At 35.3% G+C, this 21,360-nt stretch overlaps 1 protein-coding gene across 1 annotated transcript in view; it reads left to right on the plus strand.

Annotated features, from left to right (window-relative positions):
* Positions 1 to 8,976, plus strand: part of LOC114054184 (potassium voltage-gated channel subfamily B member 2) — a 440,542-nt gene extending 431,566 nt beyond the window's left edge. Inside the window, exon 2 of the mRNA XM_027877348.1 lies at positions 6,639 to 8,976. Coding sequence (XP_027733149.1) covers positions 6,639 to 8,801 — 2,163 coding nt within the window. The 3' untranslated portion in view covers positions 8,802 to 8,976. The remainder of the gene's footprint in view (positions 1 to 6,638) is intronic.
* Positions 8,977 to 21,360: the final 12,384 nt, after the last annotated feature.

Genomic DNA, 21,360 nt, shown 5'->3' on the forward strand with positions numbered 1-21,360 from the left:
AATGATTTTCTACAAGTACTACATGAATACTTAGAAGAAATTAAGCAAAGTTAAAAATATAGTAACAGCTGTGGAGGAAAGAAGTGGGAAAAGGATAAGCAGCTTTGAAAAGAAAGTAATAAACCTTACCAAAGAAATGTAATCCTTGCAACATAGAATAGATAAAACAGAAATAAGTGATCCTATGAAATAGTTACAAATATTAGAACAAAATCAAAAGATTGAAAGAGATTACTGGTAAGAGAGCTGATATCAGAAACAACAAACTTAAAATAAGTTAGAACAAAGAAGAAATTACCTTTCAGATCTATGCATAGAGGAGCAGTTCAAAAACAAATGATCATGAAAACATGTAAAGGAGAGATAATTTAGGAATCATTGGATTATCTGAAAACCATAATTAATAAAAAAAAATCCTGGATATCATATATCAAGAAATCATAAATGAAACTGCCTGGATCTATTAAAATCAGAGGGCAAAGAAAAGATAAAAGGAATCCACTTATTCCTGAAGGAACCACAAAAGGAAAATTCCCGGGAATGTCATAAACTAAAATCCAGAGTTTGTTCATCAAAGAAAAAAAAATACTGAAAGTAAACAGAAAGCAGCAGTTCAAGTACCAAGGAATTGCAGCCCGCTTCAGACAAGTTCTTACATCTTTTACTAAAAATGAGAGTATATTTTAGAAAATAATATTCCAAAAGACAAAAGATAGAGTTTCACAACCAAGAATAGTTTACCCTGAAAAACTGAGTATAGTCCTTGGGGATAGGAATAGGGAGAATGATGGATAAAGAATTTTTAAGCATTCATGATAAAACCATAATAGCTAAGAAAGAAATTTGATATAACATCAGAGTCCAGAGAAACCTAGAAAAGTAAATTTATTTGAGCAATTAGAAGTAGCTGATGATGTAGTACTAACATTCTAATAAAAGAAGGAGCAAGTTCAGAACATATCTTTAAGGGGTATTGAGGAAGTTAAATGATAAAAACAGAGGATCTCCCAATGAATAAATAGCCAAAGTATATGAACAATTTTCATATGAAGACATTAAAGCTATCTATGGTCACATAAAAAATGTTCTAAATCACTATTGATTAGATAAATGCAAAGTAAAATAGCTCTGAAGTACCACCTCACACCTATCAGAAATGACATATGCTTGAGGAGGTGAGGGAAAATAGGTACATTATTGGTCTAGCCATTCAGAACAATTTGGAACTATCCAAAGGTCTATAAAACTGTGCATACCCTTTCACCCAGCAATATCACTACTAGTCTGTACCTCAAAGAAATCAAAGAAAAAGGACCTATATACACCAAAATATTTACAGCATCTCTTTTTGTGGAAGAAAAGAACTGTAAATTGAGGGGAATGTCCATCAATTGAGGAATGACTTGAACAAGTTGTGGTATATGATTGTGATGGAGTATTACTATGCTATAAGAAATGAGGAGCAGGATGATTTCAGAAAAACCTGGAAAGACTTAAATGAACTGATGCAAAGTGAAGTGAGCAGAACCAGGAGAGCACTGTATCCAGTAACAGCAATATCATATAATGATCAACTCTCTGAATGACTTGGCTATTCTCCGCAATATAATGATCCAAGAAAATTCCAAAAGATTCATGATGAAAAATGCTATCCACCTCCAGAGAAAGAACTGACAGAGTCTAAATGCAGATTTAAGCATACTATTTTTCACTTTATTTTTTTTCATGGTGGTTTTTTTGGTCTGCATTTTCTTTCACAATATGGCTAATATAGAAATATGTTTTGCATGATTACATATGTATAACCTACATCAAATTGCTTACCATCTCAGGGAGGAGTGAAAGGAGGGAAGGAAGGAGAGAATTTGGAACTCAAAATTTTTAAATATGTATGTTAAAAATTATTTTACATGTAACTGGGAAAAATTAAATATTATTCAAAAATGGTGAAGGGGTAGTTTCAGGAAAAAAAAACATGGGAAGATCTATGTGAACTGATACAGAATGAAATGAGAAGGGCTGGGAGACTGTGCACAGTAGAAGCAATGTTGTGATGATAATCAACTGTGAAAGACTTTTTTATTATTCTGGTCAGTGCAGTGGTCCAGGACAATTCCAAAGGACTCATAATGAGAGGGTATTGTCCACCTCCAGAGAGAGAACTGGAGAACTCAAAGTGGAAATTGAAATGTAGTTTTCTTGCTTTTTTTTTTTTTTTTTGCTTTATGGTTGATATGGAAATGTGTTTTGCATGATTTCACATTTATGATTGATATCATTTTGCTTGCCTTATCAATGGGTGGAGATGTAGGGGAGAAGGAAAGAATTTGGAGCTCAAAATTTTAAAAGAAGGAAATGTTAAATAAATAAATATGTATTTTTTTTAAAAAAAGCAGAAGATCTGGGGATGGATTCATTCTGTTCTTAGAGCCTTAAGAGAGAAAAGAAAAGAGAGTGTATGAGGAGTAATGCGCTATTGTATAAAGGAGGAAGAAGTCAGGAGTTGGGGAATTTGCTATTTCTCATAAGTTGGTATGTGTGTGAAGAATAATATGCAAACATGGAGAAAGAAATGGGGGAGTGGCCATCAAATGAACTTTACTCATTGTCTGAAATGGACCAAGAAGATATACACACACAGAATTTGACTTATAAATATATCAAGCAGTGGTCAAAAGAGTGGGTGAGTTAAAAGGAAGAATAATACATGGAAGAGAATAGTCTTAAGCAAAAGAAACTTTTTGAACCTGAAAAGAGGATTGAAAAGGGGAAAGAAAATACAATAAGAGAACTAAAATCTAAACAAGAACCTTAAATTGCCTCTTAGATGACTGGGGAATAAACCAAACAAATTTTGATACGTGTATGTAACTAAAATATTATTGTTCCTAAGAAGTTATGAGTCTATTTTAGAGAATCCTGAGTAGTATGAATTGAGACAAAATTAAATGAGCAGAATCAGGGGAACATGTTATGCACAGACAACATTATAAAGAAAAACAACTTTGAAAGACTTATTTCTGATCAACGAAATGACCATCCATGTTTCTAGAACACCTTTGATGGGGCATGTTACCCACCTCCTGACAGAGAAGTAATGGAAACAAGGTCCAAAAACATAATTTTTTTGGACATGGTCACTGTGTGGATTCATTTTGCTTGATTATGTTTAATTCTTTTAAGGGTTTTTCCCATTTCTCTCAGTTAACTAAGGAAGTGGTGAGAAGAGACAAAAGAGTTAGCAAAAATGATGCCCAAAAAAATAGGACCATTGAAATTCTTTTTTAAAGCAGATAACAGAAGGAAGTTCAGAAGAAAGCACAGAGAAGGACAGTTTTTAAAGTAATGTGTAGAATTTATTATATACTTTTTAAAAAAGTATATACTTTTTTAAAAAGCAAGTGGTTTGAAATGGAAATTCACAGTATAAAATAGAATACAGTTTTAAGTTCTGTGTTTGTGTCATCTTGTAGTTTAATTTTAGAATAAATAAAATGATTTTTTAAAAAAAATTAACAAAAGGACTATTGTAAAATAGTGAAGCTCAGTGGAGATTAAAAAAAGTAAATGTGTAATGTACCCTAGGCAGCTCAATTTTGTGTTTTACTTAAACATTTTTCTATAGCTTGGGAGTGGGAACAGAGAATGTGATTGGTAACGGATATCCAAGACTGGTTGGCACAAGTGGATAAACGATTCAAGGATGAAGAAGAGGAATTCATAGAAATAAATGGCACGCCATTGAGTGAGCACACGTTAGTAAGAAAAGTGAAGCCAGAACAGATTTTATGGAATAGGAGGAAATGAAGCATCAAGGCAGCAAAGATTGAGATAAAGGCAGAGAGCCAGGTTTAGGAAGAATAAGAGAGGGGGAGAGGTAGAAGGACAAGAGAGTGTGTTCAGTCAGAGAAGGTGTTTGGGGTTCTAAATACTTTCTGCTAAATAAAGAAATGCTAATTTTCTTTATCCTAAAACTATTTGACGGGTGTTAGGATTTACAACTGGATGAAATCTTAGGCATCTTCTAGTCCTCTCAACTTTCAGATCCCAAAGAAGTTGGGTCATACAGAGAATAAATAGCTAAGCCAAAATTTGAACTCATCTTCTCCTTCAAATACAGACAAGGTTCTATTAAAATCTAGGAATCCATAATTTGATGAGAAAGAGCCAGATCATGCTCTTTCCTTATTTTATCGCTCTGCAACAAAGGCTTTCTCAGTCTTAGTCTTCCATAACTTCCATAACCTCCTTAGTCTGTCCTTATGTAGATACTGCCCTTACAACTCATTCTGTCCCCAAACCACCATTCACCCCTTCTGTGGATTGATAGGCCTTTCTTGAGAGGCCATTGCCAGAACTGAATGCCTGTCCCAGAGGTGGACATGCCATGGGTTTTACAAGTTCTTTGGATCTACTTCATCCTTCTTTCCCCTCTTCTAACTTTATACTCATCACATGTCACTTCCTATATTTAATGCGCATGTTTGTCACCAAGGTGTTTCAAGTTGTACTTCTCCTCCAAAAGCTTTCTCCACGAAATCTTCCTTTACTCAAGGAGAATAGCTTGTGCATTTCACCACCCCAAAACTAGAAACACTCTGCCTCAGTAATGTAAATTATGTGTAACAAAGGTAAGCCCATTAGAACATACACTTTGACTTCTGACCCCTACAAAATGGTATATAAGAATAGAAATGTTTAGTTGGTTCCTATAATAAGAGGGGGATGGCCCATGGAGCCAATCAATGCACATGATCCAAAGAGATTGCCCGTTACATATGTAAATGCTTAACTGTGCTTTTGATGGCCTTTTTTTCTTCTTAATATTGTATAGTCTTATGCACAAATTATTCTACATTAGTATTGGGCTCTAGAATGTAAGTTCATAGAGGGAATGGATTTTTTGTCTTGAATAGCTTTACATCTCATAAACACTATTGATAGTGAGGAAGGGAATATTCTGGAGACAAGGGCAGATGATGTAGAAAGTAAGCTATTAGAGGTCTGAGATTCTTTCTTTTTTGTCTTTTTATCCCCATTTCCTAACAAAACGCTTTGCATATGGTAGATACTGAATAAATGCTTGCTGAATTAATGAATTAGTAGAGCTGCAACTGCTCACATAGTCCCTATAGTGCAAAAGTCCCCTGAAATGGGGTTGGTTTACAAAGTGAATGGCTTGACATTTCTAAAGATAATGGGTTTGACTGGGGAAAGGCTTCCCCTGAAAAAACTTTCTTTGGGGACCTAGAATTTAAACCTGCACTGCTAAATAGAACTATTGAATTAGTGGAACAACTAATGAAGCAGCATGATATTGGGGAAAGAGTGCTAACTTAGATTCTGAGGAGACCTCGGTTGGACTCTCACCTCTAGCATGACTTATTACTTGATTATAAGAAAGTCCTTAAACTTCCCTGAGCCTCGGTTTCTTTCTCTGTAAAATGGAGATAATAATGCCTGTAGCCCCTACTTCTGAATATCATTTTGAGGCTCAATAGAGGTAACATAATATAAAGCATTTTGTAAATCTTGAAGTTTTGTTATCATAGGATAGAAATTTCCAAACCATTATATTATTTTTGCATTATGAGAGTAATAATAAAAACTTCCCTCTTCATTTACAAAATGAAATTATAATGTAAAATGTTCCATTTTATATTTAGCATAATAAGCAATTGAAGATCACAATGTTATCTACCTAAAATGAGGGGAATTTAGTAGTAGTTGTAATAGTAGCTAGAATTTATATAGTGCTTTAAGGTCCACAAATTGCTTTACAAATATTATCTCATTTTATCCTAAAACAACCCTGGGAAGTGGCTATTATTATCCCCATTTTACAAATGAGGAAATGAGGCAGACAGGTTATGTGATTAGCCCAAAGCCTTACAACTGGTAAGTAGGTGTCCATGGCTGGATTTGAACTCAGATCTTCTTAACTCCAGGTTAGGCACTCTTTCCATTGCACCACCTAGCTGCTCCAGTAACTACAAATATGTCATGTTTTTTGGTCACTTTTTTCAAAAAAAAATCAGAGGATTACTTACACATGTTTACTTTTTAACCACCTTGTATAACTAAAATAGTGAAAGATTTAGCAAAAAGGAAAAGAGAAAGATATGAGAATAAGCATTTATATGGAACTTATTCTGTGCCAGGCATTGTGATAAATGTTTTACTCCTTTTATCTCGTTTGATCCTCACAACAACCCTGTGAGGTAGATGCTGTTATTATTCCCATCTTGCAGTTGAGGAAACTGAGGCAAATAGATATTAAATGACTTGCCCAAGGTCACACAGCTAGAAAGTATCTGAGATCAAATTTGGACTCTGATCTTCCCAATTCCAGACCCAGTGCTCTATCCACTGTACCCCCTGGCTGCTGAGCATTGGACTTGTAAGCAGACCTGAATCTGAGTCCCAACTCCGCCTCCTTATTAACTGGTCAAGCCACTTAAACTCTCTGATCTTTAGTTTCATTATCTATAAAATGAGGTTTATCATTCTTGCACTATCTTACAGGATTATTGTGAGAAAAGCGTTTTCTAAACTGCAAAGTCCTATTTATAAGCACCAAATACCAGCTTTTCTGTGATCTGTAGATTGCTAACTAATGTTTTATTTTTCCCCTCCAGATCTTGGCCATTGTATCCATTCTATTCATCGTGCTATCCACCATTGCTCTGTCTCTCAACACCCTACCTGAACTTCAAGAAGTGGACGAATATGGTCAGCCCAATGACAACCCACAGTTAGCACACGTTGAGGCTGTCTGCATAGCCTGGTTTACAATGGAGTACCTTTTACGCTTCCTGTCCTCACCAAATAAGTGGAAGTTCTTTAAAGGTCCATTAAATGTCATTGATTTGCTGGCCATTTTGCCATACTATGTCACCATTTTCCTCACTGAGTCCAACAAAAGTGTGCTCCAGTTCCAGAACGTCAGGCGGGTGGTACAGATCTTCCGTATCATGAGGATACTCCGGATCCTGAAACTTGCCAGACATTCAACAGGCCTCCAGTCTTTGGGATTCACTCTGAGACGGAGTTACAATGAATTGGGCTTGTTGATACTCTTTTTAGCCATGGGGATAATGATATTTTCTAGTCTTGTGTTTTTTGCAGAGAAGGATGAAGATGCTACTAAGTTCACCAGTATCCCTGCCTCTTTTTGGTGGGCCACCATCACCATGACCACTGTAGGGTACGGTGACATCTACCCTAAAACTTTATTGGGAAAAATTGTGGGAGGCCTCTGCTGTATAGCTGGTGTGCTAGTGATTGCTCTTCCCATCCCAATCATCGTGAACAATTTCTCTGAGTTTTACAAGGAACAAAAACGTCAGGAGAAGGCAATTAAAAGGCGGGAGGCCCTGGAGCGGGCTAAAAGAAATGGAAGTATTGTTTCCATGAACTTGAAAGATGCCTTTGCTCGGAGTATGGAACTTATTGATGTGGCTGTGGAGAAAGTGGGAGATTCTGCCAACACTAAGGACTCAACAGATGACAACCACCTGTCTCCAAGCCGATGGAAGTGGGCCAGGAAGGCATTGTCTGAAACCAGCTCCAACAAATCCTATGAGAATAAGTATCAGGAAGTGAGTCAGAAAGATTCCCATGAACAACTCAACAATACTTCTTTAAGCCCACAGCACTTGAGTGCTCACAAACTGGAAATGCTATACAACGAAATCACTAAGACTACACAGTCCCACTCACACTTGAATGCCTCCGACTACCAAGAGCAGGCTGAAAAACCACCAGTATACAAGGAGGAGATTGAGATGGAGGAGGTGGCCTGCCCTCAGGAGCAGCTGGCTGTGGCCCAGACGGAGGTCATCATGGACATGAGGAGCACCTCCAGTATTGACAGCTTCACCAGCTGTGCCACTGACTTCACAGAAACTGAAAGATCCCCCCTCCCACCCTATGCCAGCACTCACTTACAGATGAGATTCCCCCATGACCCCACTGGGGCAGAAGAGCACCAAAGAGCCAAGGGACTCCCATTTTTAACACTCACCAGGGAAAAAAGTTCTGCCCCTAGAGATGTTATATTTGAATATACTCCAATTGACACCACTGGGAGCCCAGACTCAGTAGTGCCCCATTCTGGGTTGCATGGTCCTCTGCAATTTGACAGTGCAACAGAGAGTCCAAAAAGTTCTCTAAAAGGTAGCAATCCCCTTAAGTCCAGGTCCCTGAAAGTGAACTTCAAGGAGAGCAGAGGCAGTGCCCCCCAGACCCCACCTAGCACTGCCAGGCCCTTGCCAGTCACTACCATGGCAGACTTTACTCTATCCACACCCCAACATATCAGCACCATTCTCTTAGAGGAGAATTCTCCCCAGGGAGAGAGACCCTTGCTGGGCACTGAGGTCTCAGGGCTCTGTCAAGGACCTGCAAAAGGTTCATCCCCTCTGTTTCCCAAACAAAAACTATTTCCTTTCTCTTCAAGAGAGAGGAGGAGCTTCACTGAAATAGACACTGGAGAAGACGAAGACTTCTTAGAGCTCCATGGAGCCTCAGAGGACAGGCAGCCAGACCCCAGCACAAATTGCTGTGGGGATAAGCATAGTGATGGAAGAGACCCTTTAAGAGAAGAGACCAGTGCTCTCTCTTCCTCCCCACAAAACTCAAGTCACAATTGTATGCAAGACATTTACCAAGCTGTGGGCGAAGTGAAAAAGGACAATAATCAAGAAGGGTACAAGATGGAAAACCATTTGTTTGCCCCAGAGATTCATTCAAATCCTGGGGAGACAGGTTATTGTCCCACGCGTGAAACCAGCATGTGACTAGTTAAAAAAGCAATAAAAACTTATTTCTTAAAAACCACAATTAGTAAAGCCTATGAACTAAAAATGGGAAGCCTCCCCTATCCTTCCCCCCTCTCATGAAAACAAGTGCATAAGATGTTATTTTTGCATGGCATGAACAGTTTAGTTTAAGTACTGTTTAAATAAAGAGTTGAGGCTGCTTTTTGTAACAAACAACCTAACACAAATGACTTCAAAACAGTGGATAAAATAAAAAGAGCTCTATCAGGAATTGGCATTCTGCAACGTCTGACATTTTTGATCCTTTCACTTATAATTAGACAAATTTTAAACTGTTTTAACTATTTTTGGGGTTCCAATGAATTTTAGAATTTGCACATGAAAGGATGAAATGTCAATGCATGTATTCATAACAATGTGAAAAAAAGGTGCTTCAAGCTTGCAAAATGCATCTATTTGTAAATAATGGATTTGGGGGAGCCAAAAATCTCAAAAATATATGGGATTAAATTTCCAGAGACACAGGTACTTCCTTCATAGACTGATGCCAGGTGGAGCTGTACAGACTTACGTTGCAAGATTGCAACCTCTATTTAAAGTATCTCATGTACCTTGCTTTCTATTATGAGGTTCATTAAGTCTGTTAGTTTATTTAAGGGAATACAGTATTTTTAGTTCTCTGTGCTATGTCATAAGGTGCATTTTTTTAAATTTGCCTTTGCTTAATTGTGGCATTTGTGGTTTAAAATATAACTCGTGAGAATAGGCAAGATTTAATGACCAGAAATTAAGTTATTGGAATTTTATATTAAAATTTGGCAATACCTAGCCATCATGGCATTACCTATGATGGAAAAAAAAAAGAACAAAGACCATAGTTTAGAGCTGGAAGGGACCTCAGGAGTCATATAGTCTCACTCCCCTTGTTTTACAGATGAAGAAATGGAGGCCCAGGGGGTGCGGTGACTTGCACAAATTCAAAGAGGTAATTAGCATCAAAAATCAAATTAGAACCCAGGTCCTCTGATTCCAAAGCCTTCTTCCATGGCACCATGAAAAACCAGAACATACTTGAAGTTTAGAGCATTTTACCGTTAATGAAGCACTTTCCACATAATGACCCACTGAGGTAAGTAATGTAAGCGTAAGTGGCCCCGTGTTACAGATGAGAAAACTAAGACCCAGTGAAGTTAACTGTCTTATTCAAAGACACATGGTCTATGAATGGTAGAACCGTACTCAACCTAAACCCCACCCTCCAATCTCTGGGCTCCCAGTCCAATACTTTATAACATGCTGTCCAAAATTTTTTCTATTTAAAAATAGCTTTTTAGTGGTCATTTGGTCCAAGCTTATTAAAATATGAGGACTCATTTATCTTAGTAGCTACTACATTTTCCTTGAATCCAACATGGACTGCTTCCTGTCCTCTAGTATAGTGCAGACATTCCAATAGGCACATAACATTACTCTTCCCTAAAGAGAGCCCTCACTTAATCTTTGAATGAGTATAAAGGAAATAGTCACTAAAGATGCCCACCATATTGCCAATGGAAGGCATCTTGATGTACTGAAAAATAGTACTATCCTAAGAAACAAGAAATCTCAATTCTCTTTTGTACTCTGCCCACTAGCTAGTTGACCTTAGAGAATTCATCAAAACTCTTTGCCCCTCAGTTTTCTCATCTGTAAGAATGTGGTTTAGATGATTTCCTGTGTGCCTTCTTTTAGCTCTAAATTTCTGCATTTCAACAGTTTTTTTCAGAAATCTCTGCTTGACTTTAATTAAGGACATGTGAATGTTTGGTGAGAGATACACAGTTCAGAATACAATGGACCAAAATACAAGCACAAAATTTTTTTTGTTTTTTTTATAAGAAACTGCATTACAAACTTTATTACCAAATGACTTTCTTTTAATGATGAAACTAGTCTGTGTTTGTAATCTACGTTAAAACTTTTACAAAATACCCTTTCTTTATGAATAGAATCTGGTCATTATCTCTCAGTTTTGAATGTAACTAACTTGGGAGAGGTCTTAGTTGAAATACAGGTAGCCCCACTTTGAATATAATTTTACATATTTATTTTCCACTATGCTTACAATTTACAATGATTTTCACATTTAATTGTTCTGAAACATAGCTCTTACATGTTGTGATCATTAATCACGTATGTTTATTTACATTGTTTGTTAGCTGATATTTTCAGTGACTAAGACTAAATGAGAGTCAGTTTTTATATGCTTAAAGTGTTGATCTGTATTTTCTATAGACAATTTTCCAGAATCAAGCCTAAAGGTATTTTCCAGAATATTTGCCTATAGGTTAAATATAAACAAGACCCAATAGCCACTTCAGAATGTGTCTACATGAAATGAGGTGTTGTTGTTTGTTTTTTTTTCTGAGTGTTCTATAATAATGGGTCCATTTTTAAAAATTGTGTCATTTGTCTACATGGCACATGATGAAACAAAGAGTGCAGACAGTTTTCTGGGGTGAATGTGTCTTACTGCCCAAAAAGTTCACCAATGATATATCTGTTAATCCTACTCCAGGTTCTACCCACAGACCCCAACTCTGCAACCCGTGATTTTGAAAGCCTCCTCTCAGAAAAGCCCCTTCTTCAGCCTAAAGATTTTAAGGAAAGGCTATTTTATGACTGATAATTTTAAGAAATTCTTCTACCCTAAGTCCTTTCTCCAATTCTCCCTACATTTTTTGTGGTCAAAATCTTTAGTGAAAAGAAAAACACTTTATTCCTTAGGCAAACAGTTTCACAAAGAGATATTTTGGGGGTCTGAAGGCTTCCAAGATGGTCTGGATAGTGTATTGAATGCTACCTGGAAGTTATTGATGCGAGGGGATATTCCTTACTGTTACCCACAACCTAATGCCCATTGACACTTGTCAGTGAGCAAAGAATGTCTGGATCTCAAAAGAAGTGGTCTATGACATGGATGATCTGTTTGTTCTGTTAAATCTAGCAACCAATATGAATCGCCACCAGGTTTTCTTGGCCACATCAATTCATTTTAGAATAAAAATAGGCAAAATTATTAGGTCAGTCATGTCATTGCCTAATTCCCCCAATACAGCTTCATTTAAACTGCTTGCCAGAACCAAAGTGCATTGGCAGTGCATGAACAAAGAGGAAACCAAAGTGCATGTGTAGTGCATCACAAAGAGGAGTGAATGCCTGCAACAAGCACTGAAAGTTAGGACTGGAAAATTTTTCTTTAAATGGGAAAAACCAACCACATTGGGCCATGAAGATATTAGCACCCATGAATGGATGTACCAGATTACCCAACAAAAAATATTTGCCATCTCATGTGTACAGGCTCAGAGAAGTAAATTATCAGAGAAAACAATTATGATTTGAAAGCTTAAATATATCCCCTCGAACCACCGAAAATTCAAGGAATTATCTGGAGATTTTTTTGTAATTGTCCAGTTTATTAAAAGTAGTGTTTTGCCAGTAAGCTACAATCATTTATTTTTAAAATTATTTAAAATTATTATTGATAGTGAATTATGGTCATTTAAACTGTTATCAATTGAATCACATCTATATTTATGATAATATAAAAAAATTTTGAAATTAAATCAATACATTATTGTTGGATTTAGAAAAAAATCATTGTGGATCATGTAGCTGTTTCTTCTTCTGAGACTTTGGACATGAAATACATTAGACAGAAGTCATAAAAAGCTAATTGTTTTTCTGAAACAAAAATAAATAAAAAGTACTTGCAAATATTTTTAAGCTGTGTTCAAAACAGTAAGAAGAAATCTTCTCTTAAGAGTGGATTGAAGAGGATTATGGATTGTTTAACATATTTTTATTCTGAGAATGTAAAATTGATAAATGCTTATCAAAATAATGTAACACGAGTAAATGAAATTCTGATTTTTAATACCTAGCTTCCTAGGAAATAGAAATTGAAATTGATAGATTGCTATGAATTTCACCACATTGTCTATGTGAAATACAAACTGTAATTTCATAGAATTTATTTTAAAGGGCATATAAATTACTATTCTAACCCAATGAGGGATTAGATTGCTTTTCCTCAAAATTCATTTTCAAATAGCTGGTTTCATTTCTATTCGTCTAGAGAAGTTGCCTGTTATAATACAAAATAAGTACAGGGAAAAAATCAAACTTAAGAAAATGTCTATAAAGATTTATATTTTTAATTAACAATTTTGCTTATCATATTAAAAGCAAAGTGTTCTTAATGATTTTCTTAATAGTCATATGTTACAGCAAATTTTTGCTATTCTTTTTATTTTGAAAGTATTTTGTTTTGTCTTTCATGTGGATTTTGAATTTTGGTTAAGATTCTAAAAACTTATTGAACCAACCTTCTTTCCTTCCTGCTTGCCTACCTGTCTACCTTCCTTCCTTTTTTCCTTCCTATCTCCCTGCCTACCTTCTTTTCTCCTGAAACAAGTCCTATGAAACTTGAATGAAAATGGAAATTTGAAAAGAAGGCACATTACCAATAAAAAAGGGAGAGTTCTAAACCCCAAAATCTTAGAGCACTTCCTAAATTGTTGAATTCCAACTTAAGGAATATTACCATTTATTTATTGATTTCACTAATCATTTATGCTACTTGCCTGACATAATTGAATAAATGTTTATTTTTCTATTACTGCCATTTATGCATAACTTCTTTGCTAGTCTTAAAAACTTTTAGCCTATAAACATGTATATATATATATTTTTTTTAATAAAGAAAAAATCCTTCTTTAAAAATAGGGCAATACAGGATTACCAGGAGTTACAAATGCAAGAAAGGGAAATATGTGAAAGAAAATATAAGTTAATAAGATGTTTTTAAACAGGGAAATATATATTTAGTATACAAGTGCATATATTTGTATAAGTAAAAAGAGGCACATATTGATAAGAATTTCAGAACTGAGATTGTAAATCTAACTATAAATCCTCTGTTAAAAAAATCATTTGTAAAAACATTCCCATCCATAAAGAAATTCTGTGACTGAGAACTGTCTAGTTGCGTGCGGTGAGCTGAGGTCTCTATAGCTATGTAGGTCTCTTGAGTTTTTACTATGCGTATTTCAATACTCTCTTTCTATATATATTTTACTCATGTTCTAGTACTTTCCTTTTTCCAAAGAGAGTCCAACCTGCCATGGCAGTATCCTCCTGAATGGGAACACCCCTAAGTTCCAGTGATAGTTCAAAATCTGTTGATAACAATGGGACTTGTCCCATTAATTTCAATGAAAACTTGCCTACTAGAGCAACCCTTTCATCCTGGAAGTGTGTTTTTAGAAACAAAAGATTCTGCTGCATAGAGTCATTTCTACATACCCAAGCTTAGCTCAACAATATGAGTTGAAAGAAATCACCCACTCTACAGGGTATACCCCCTTGTATACTTTGTGAGGCAAAATGAGGAAATGAATTTGTCAGGAAAGTAAGTGGTAATCAAGATAGACTTGAAAAGAAAAATCATTATCACCTTCTACTACTTGCTACCAACTATAAAGTCAAAGCAGTACCTTTTAAGATTGGCATTTTGGAATCAGTCACTTTATGTCTGCATTGTAGATGTTCTCCTCTTCCTCCAAAGTTCATGGTGAAATTACTGTCAACATTTTCTGGCACCTCTCTTGGTACAATTCTATATATTGCCACTAGATTGAATTGAAGCACTGACAATAGATTACAGTTGATTCAAGACCCAAGTCCGCAGGTGTCTGGATCTATACAAACTGGTACTTCAAGGAGTAGCAGGAGTCTGGGAGTCAACTGAAAGCACCAGTTTGTACTAATTATGGGCCTCTTTTTACTGGCCTAGTTCACCAATTAAATCTAAATCTGCAGTTCAATTCAGTGACTATGAGTGGATTCATCCTTAATCTTATGAGATAGGACCATAAAATCAAGATCTCCATTGCATTGCATTGAACACTATGCATGGGGGTAGTGAATGGAGAGATCTAGACATGTGATTACATCAGAGTAGGGAATCCCAGTGTGCACCGACTTTTCTGTAACTTATCTTAGAGTGACCTGGGCCACTGAAGTGTTAAATGACTTGTTCCTAGTCACATAGTTATCATATGTCAAAAGAAGGACTTGAACCCTGGTCTTTCTTTATTCTGAAGCTGGCTTTCAATTCCCCAAGCCATGCTGCCTTTCATGCTGTATATTAGGTTTGTGTATCTTTTTCTTTTAATAGCCAACTAAAAACAAATATGGACTCATATGATCTCAATTTCTTAGACACAGCATACTACTATAAAGGATTCACTAGCAACAAAATGATCCATGCTATGCATCTTCTCTCTATAGAACTAGTAAAGTCTTCCCGTTCATTTCAAAGCCTATTTTTAAAAAAACTCATATCTTTGCATTATTGTATCCAAATTTTAAAATTTATGCACATTTAGAGTCATGACACTAAACTATGAACAAGTCAGAAGTAAATGTATGAAAGAAGTTTATTAAGTAGTAATGAAGTGCCATTAACCCACTGAAACATACTTTATTTTTAAATGCCAAGCTTTAGATTTAACTGCATAATTACTGCGTATATTTTCAGCAGCTAATATTCATCCTGAAACCAGGTGTGTGGGAATGAGGTAGGGAATGGAAGTCCTAAAATGCCAATTGATTTAATGTATTTTTAGTAGAAAAAAAAATAAATCATCCTTTCTCTAGTAGGTACTAATCTATTAAGAAAGACATTTGGGAAGCACAATGAATGTTGCCACACATAGACTACCCACTAACATTTTGCAGATCTTTCCCTTCCTATGAAAACCATCCTGACCTACTTTGGAAAATCCCTATATCTAGTCCTCAATTCTGCGTCCTAGCTTGTCTAAATTCTTCCTTTGTCTCTCCCTCCTCTCGTTCCTCCAATCCCCCACCAAAGCTCAGCTACCTACTGGTCATATAACAGTTACCAAGAAAGAAATATCAATTACAAGTTAGAGCAGAGTAGGCTCATGCACAAGAGCAACTTAGAACCCAATACTGAAAGTGGTAGGAGGCTGTGAGAGAACTGAAGAAGACAGCAGGTGCTGAGGAGAAAAGAAGTGAAGAGGGGAGACAGCTAGGTGGTGCAGTGGATAGAGCACTGGCCCTGGAGTCAGGGGGACCTGAGTTCAAATCCAGCCTCAGACACAAGATACTTACTAGCTATGTGACCCTTGGCAAATCACTTAACCCCGATTGCAAATCAAGAAAAAAAATTGAAAAGGGACCCATATGAATATAGCATAAAAGTGACTTGATGAGAGCAAAGATAGATTTTCTCATTTTTATTGCTAATAAAAGAACAATAGTACTCAGGAAAATAAGGAGAATTTTCTAGCTCTACATAATGCACCTGATTTTTAAAAATAAATCGTTTCTTAAATAAGAGGGAAGGGTATTAATAAAATAATCATTACTGAGGTATATGAGATGCCAGAGAGTACCCAATTGAAGATGTAACAATATTTTAGGCTACTTGATAAATGTAACATTTCAACCAAGGAAAATGGGTATTTTCATAGCTGTTTTTCAAGGATACGGTACAGAAACTACTGGAGTATGAAATGCGGTTTGACCAAAGACATTGGATATGAACTATATGATTTCTTATTTCTTTTTATGCAGACCTTTGATTTCATCAGTGTGGGTAACTCCTAGTGTGAGAACTTTCTCAATCAGTGCAGATTGGCAACTGATCTGTACTTTATGGGCTTAGTTGCCTAGGGCACTGAGAGGTTACTGGACTTGCCCAGTTAGAGAGACAGATATTGAACCTGAGTCTTCATGACTCCAAGGCCAGCTCTCTATCCACTAACTTCATGCTGTGTTTTCCTAAATATACAGTAAAATATTTTATATTTGGGGTAGATTTTTTCTTCCTTTTGAATCAAAGTCCCCTTTTTTTCTTTAGTATGGCCAGGATTAATATTGTTTTATTAAAAAATCTGTCCTTCTACCCTTAATTGTAGAAGTAACTTTAGACTGAAGAAGCATTTTACCCAATGCATGTATGTTAATCATCTTGTCATCTAAAATTTTTTCAGCTACCTAAATAATCCAAAATATTTAGAACCTATTGTTTCCTTAAAATAACAAAAAGTAGTTACTGACACTCATGTTTTGAGAAATTGGAAATTTACAAGAAACATTTATTTATATATTTATCTCATGCTGATTTAAAGAAAAATTAACTTCCTTGGGCGAGTATTTCATTGTATTTGGGGAATTTGATAATTCAAAATATTGGACCTAGCTGCCTTTTTAATATACAATAAAGACATATCTATTTCTTCAGGAGAAAAAGCAGTCCTTCCTCAAACTATTTTATATGTTAGAGGCCTTTTATACTATCTTTAGTACTATGAACTTAAATTAACGATATGAACCATTCATGTTCAAGACATATCCTGGTCCTCCTTTATACTCCAGAATGTCTGTATTGCTAAAAGTACATTCTGTAAAATAACTCATGTTAAAGCAGTTCTTCGTGTAGAAACACATCTTACTGCTATTCACCTTTATGTCCAGTATAAGTCATTAAACCAAAGTACAAGATGTCTCCAAGTTCAAAGTTCTCATCAATTTTGTATTTTTAATTTTGATTCTAGATTTACACATCATTTTATTAACTAAGGTAAATAACTTAGAAATGGATTCAACTTTGATTTTATTTAAAATAGCCAAGTCACTCAAATATGGAAATCTACCTTTTAATATTGTCTTATTGTGAATACATTATCTGTGTAATAATAATAGACTGACATGATGCAACTACTCCTACATTATCCAAAAGGAATTGTAGCAATGCAGTGCGTAATTACTTCAAACGACATCACAAGGCTTTCCTACTATGAACACAAAAAATCACAGAGAAGATTGAGAGTACAGCTACCAGAGCAAGCAGAGTCATAACACTATGAACCTGTTAAATTCATCTTTAAATAATGGCTGAATCTCATTAAAGCAAAGACTGTTGAAAATTCCATCTTCGGAGAATTTGGTAGGCATCTGTGCAGGGTTTATCAGGATACATGACTCTTACTGATGGATCCTTGAGCCCACCACTGTCACACTTCTCACTTTAATGCTTTCATTGATTTAACAAGCATTTAAAGGACTGCTGTGAGCCAAGCACTAGACTGTGCTACAGATACAGACAAAAACCAAACAGTCCTTGCTCTCAAGGAGCTTATTTTTTGTTATCACCAACAATGTGTCCTAAATGTTTCAGTGTGACACCAAACACTCCAAATATTTGTTCTAAATCATTTTTATTTTAAAATTATTTAACATAACCTTGATGTCTGCAAAAAATTAATCCATTTTCTAGACCATATCTGCATAGCATTCAGTCTCAACCTTAACAGCCTTTAACATTTTAATAACAAACTAATTAATATTGTATTCCTTCTTTTCATTGGGCTTTGTCAAAAGAGCAATGTTCCTGGTTTATTAAATAATATTCAGACAAAATATGATGCTGCCCTAACTGCTCACTAAATGTATTTATTATATTGTCTTCTATTACTATGTAATGTAAAATCCCAAATGTTCATTCATGTTTGCTTCCTACAAGTGCCATCAAGACAATCATGCCACTGTTACTATAGCCACACCTTATGCTAATATCAAACAACCTCATACTATGGTGTCATGTACATAGGACATGTGCAAAAGTGAGTGTAAAATGATTACATAGATAATGCAATGGTACCTTCTGTTAAAAAAAAAAAAAGATTGCCTGTTCCAGCTTTTGTATCTGCATACTGCTTTACCACAAACTTTAAAGCCTTTTTTCTCCCATAACTGGTTTTTAGAGATTTTCCAGAAATCTTTGAGTCAAGTCTACATGGTCTCAAGTCATCAGACAATTTGGTTAATGGGCAACAGAGTGGGAGTTTGGTGGGGTTTTTTTAACCTGAATTACCCAGATGATGCTTTTCACTGACCACACAGATCTTCCCATACAAAGCTTCATATTATCTCTAATACGTACAAAATAAAAAGGTAGGATGCTGATTAGACTTTCTACCTGTCTTGTATTAGCTGTTTTTTTCTCATATGATCATCAAAAGATAAAACAAAGTAGACTTTTTCAGAATGAATCAAAGGAATAGGAAATGTTTTAGCTCAGAGAAATAAAGTCAATTTCCTTCAAATTATTTTTTCGTACTCAAACTTTTGAGAAACAAACAAAGATGGCATAGGGATGTCTAAGGAAAAGAAGAAGCTTAAAGGCACTATTCAAATGAGTTAAGTAAAAGAAAAACCTTGGCCTCAATTATTTGAATATTTTCGACTAAATATGTTTTGAGAGGACCTAAAATATTTGGATGGTTGTTCTATTTCTCTACTATATTCTTTGGGTATTAAAAAAAAGAAGTTTTCTAAATCTTAAAATTCAATAATCAATTGCCAGAAACTGAGCTCTATATTGGGTTCAGATGGAAACACTGTATAGGGAGTCACAAAATAATTGTATGGTGATTTATGATGAAGTTGTTTAGGAATTACAGCAACTAACTCAAGCAAAAATCCTTTGGGGTTAATCATGGCTAATTTCCCAATGAGGTAGATATACTCAGAAAGGAAAGTGGTACAAAATTTTAAACATGTAGCTTCTACTGAGTCACTCAAGTCTTACAAATTTAAAGCACCATTTTTGGGGGAGGGAGGGAAGGAGGTGGTTCAGACCTGTGATTTCTTTGATGTAGTATTTTTCCACAGAAGCAGATCTATGACTTAACTGTAACATCTAAACTGAGAGATATGCATGAAAAACTGAGAGGTTGGGACTTCCTAATGGTCCACAGCCAGTATTTATCAGCAACAGGTCTAGAATCCAGGCTTTCCTGACTCCAAGGCCAGCAAGCTATCCTCTACTCTAAACTGCCTCTTGAAACCCATGCAACAACAAAAATAAAAACCTTAGAGATAGATCATACAGACATAAAAGTAATTTAAGGATTAATTAAGACAATATTCAGTCTTCATGTTGTTAAGTTATATACTCTTAGGTGCATAGGTGCACTAGCATGAACTCTACATCATTTTGTTCAGTTTAATATTTTGAAGGTTGGTTTTTTTCTGAGAATTCTCTGAATGTTGCAGGGAAATATCAAAAAAGCACAAACAGTATTTTTCCCAAGATTTCTCAGTTGATTGGGTAGTCTTAGCTTCACTACCATCAATATCACTACATTAGCATTTCATAATAAATAGCTATGTCGAAATATTTTAATACAAAATGTCAATAGAAGATAAAGCATATGAATAAGTGGCAAGTCTTGTCTAATCTCATTCATCTGCCTCAACATGCTTTCTTCTTCTTATTATTATTATTATATTTACTTAAAAAAGTTTTGATTTCATTTTGCTATAGATGACCCAGTTTCATATATAAATGTTTGTTCAGCTGTCTGTCATACACCTTTAGTGTAACAACTTTCTCTTACATTTAATGATATCTGTATCAATGTCTCCATATCTGCTGCATTTTAACTTCATAAAAAGGAAATGTGGTTTCGTATTAATAGATTTTGCTGATCAGCTAAATATTTCTGCATCAGTCAGCATATTTATATGCATGTCTGTACAATTGTTCAACATCAAAATACTTGTTTAATTTATGTCAAATGTCTATGAAATTAATTGTTCTCCATTTCAGTCTGGTAGAATATACAGGATAGAAAATAAATGTGTAAATGAATCATCTGTGTCTCATTTCAGTTCTCTGCATGAAGTCACTGTACATTAAGCATTGCTGACGTACCCACTCAACAATTCATAGTCCCTTGAGATCTCATTACTGTTTTATGCAGGTAGATCTGGAAATATGTATAGGATATAACTGATAAACTTATTTTAAAAAATCAAAAATAAAACTGGAATCCACTGCCATTCAAGAAAAAAAAGAAATTTTGTACTTTTTGTAATTCAAAAGTCAATTGATTTATTCTCTATCCACATATTATGTGACTTGGATTATATGTCAGAAAAATTAAATGCAAACTATCTTTTCATAACAATTAATGGATGGAGAAATGATAAACTGGAGAAAAGTTTTCATTTTTTGTTTGTTGTTAGAGGAATAGGGTTGTAGATGACTGACTTTAAACATAAGATCATAGATTGAGACCTGAAAGGGACCCTGAGCTCATCTGGTCCGCCCCTCTCCTTTTTACAGATGAGGGAACTGTAGTCTAGAGATTTTTAGTGACTTGTCCATAGTCAATAAAACACAGTCAACCAATCAATCAATAAACACTTATTTAGCATGTACTATGTGCCAAACACTGTGCTATGCACTGGGGATACAAAAGAGACCAAAAAAAAATAGTTCTTGACTTCAAAGAGCTCACAGTCTAATGGGCATGACAACAGACAAATAAATATGTACAAACAAGCTATATGCGGGATAAATAGAAAATAATTGGCAGAGGGAAGACAATTAAGAGGGGTTGGAAAAGGCTCCCTCTAAAATATAGAGTTTTAGTTGGGATATTCCAGGTATAGGGGACAGCCAGAGAAAATGTCTGGAGCTGAGAAACAT

This window comes from Vombatus ursinus, unplaced genomic scaffold (genome assembly GCF_900497805.2).
Source record: "Vombatus ursinus unplaced genomic scaffold, bare-nosed wombat genome assembly UNPS02014812.1, whole genome shotgun sequence".
Taxonomy (NCBI): Eukaryota; Metazoa; Chordata; class Mammalia; order Diprotodontia; family Vombatidae; genus Vombatus; species Vombatus ursinus.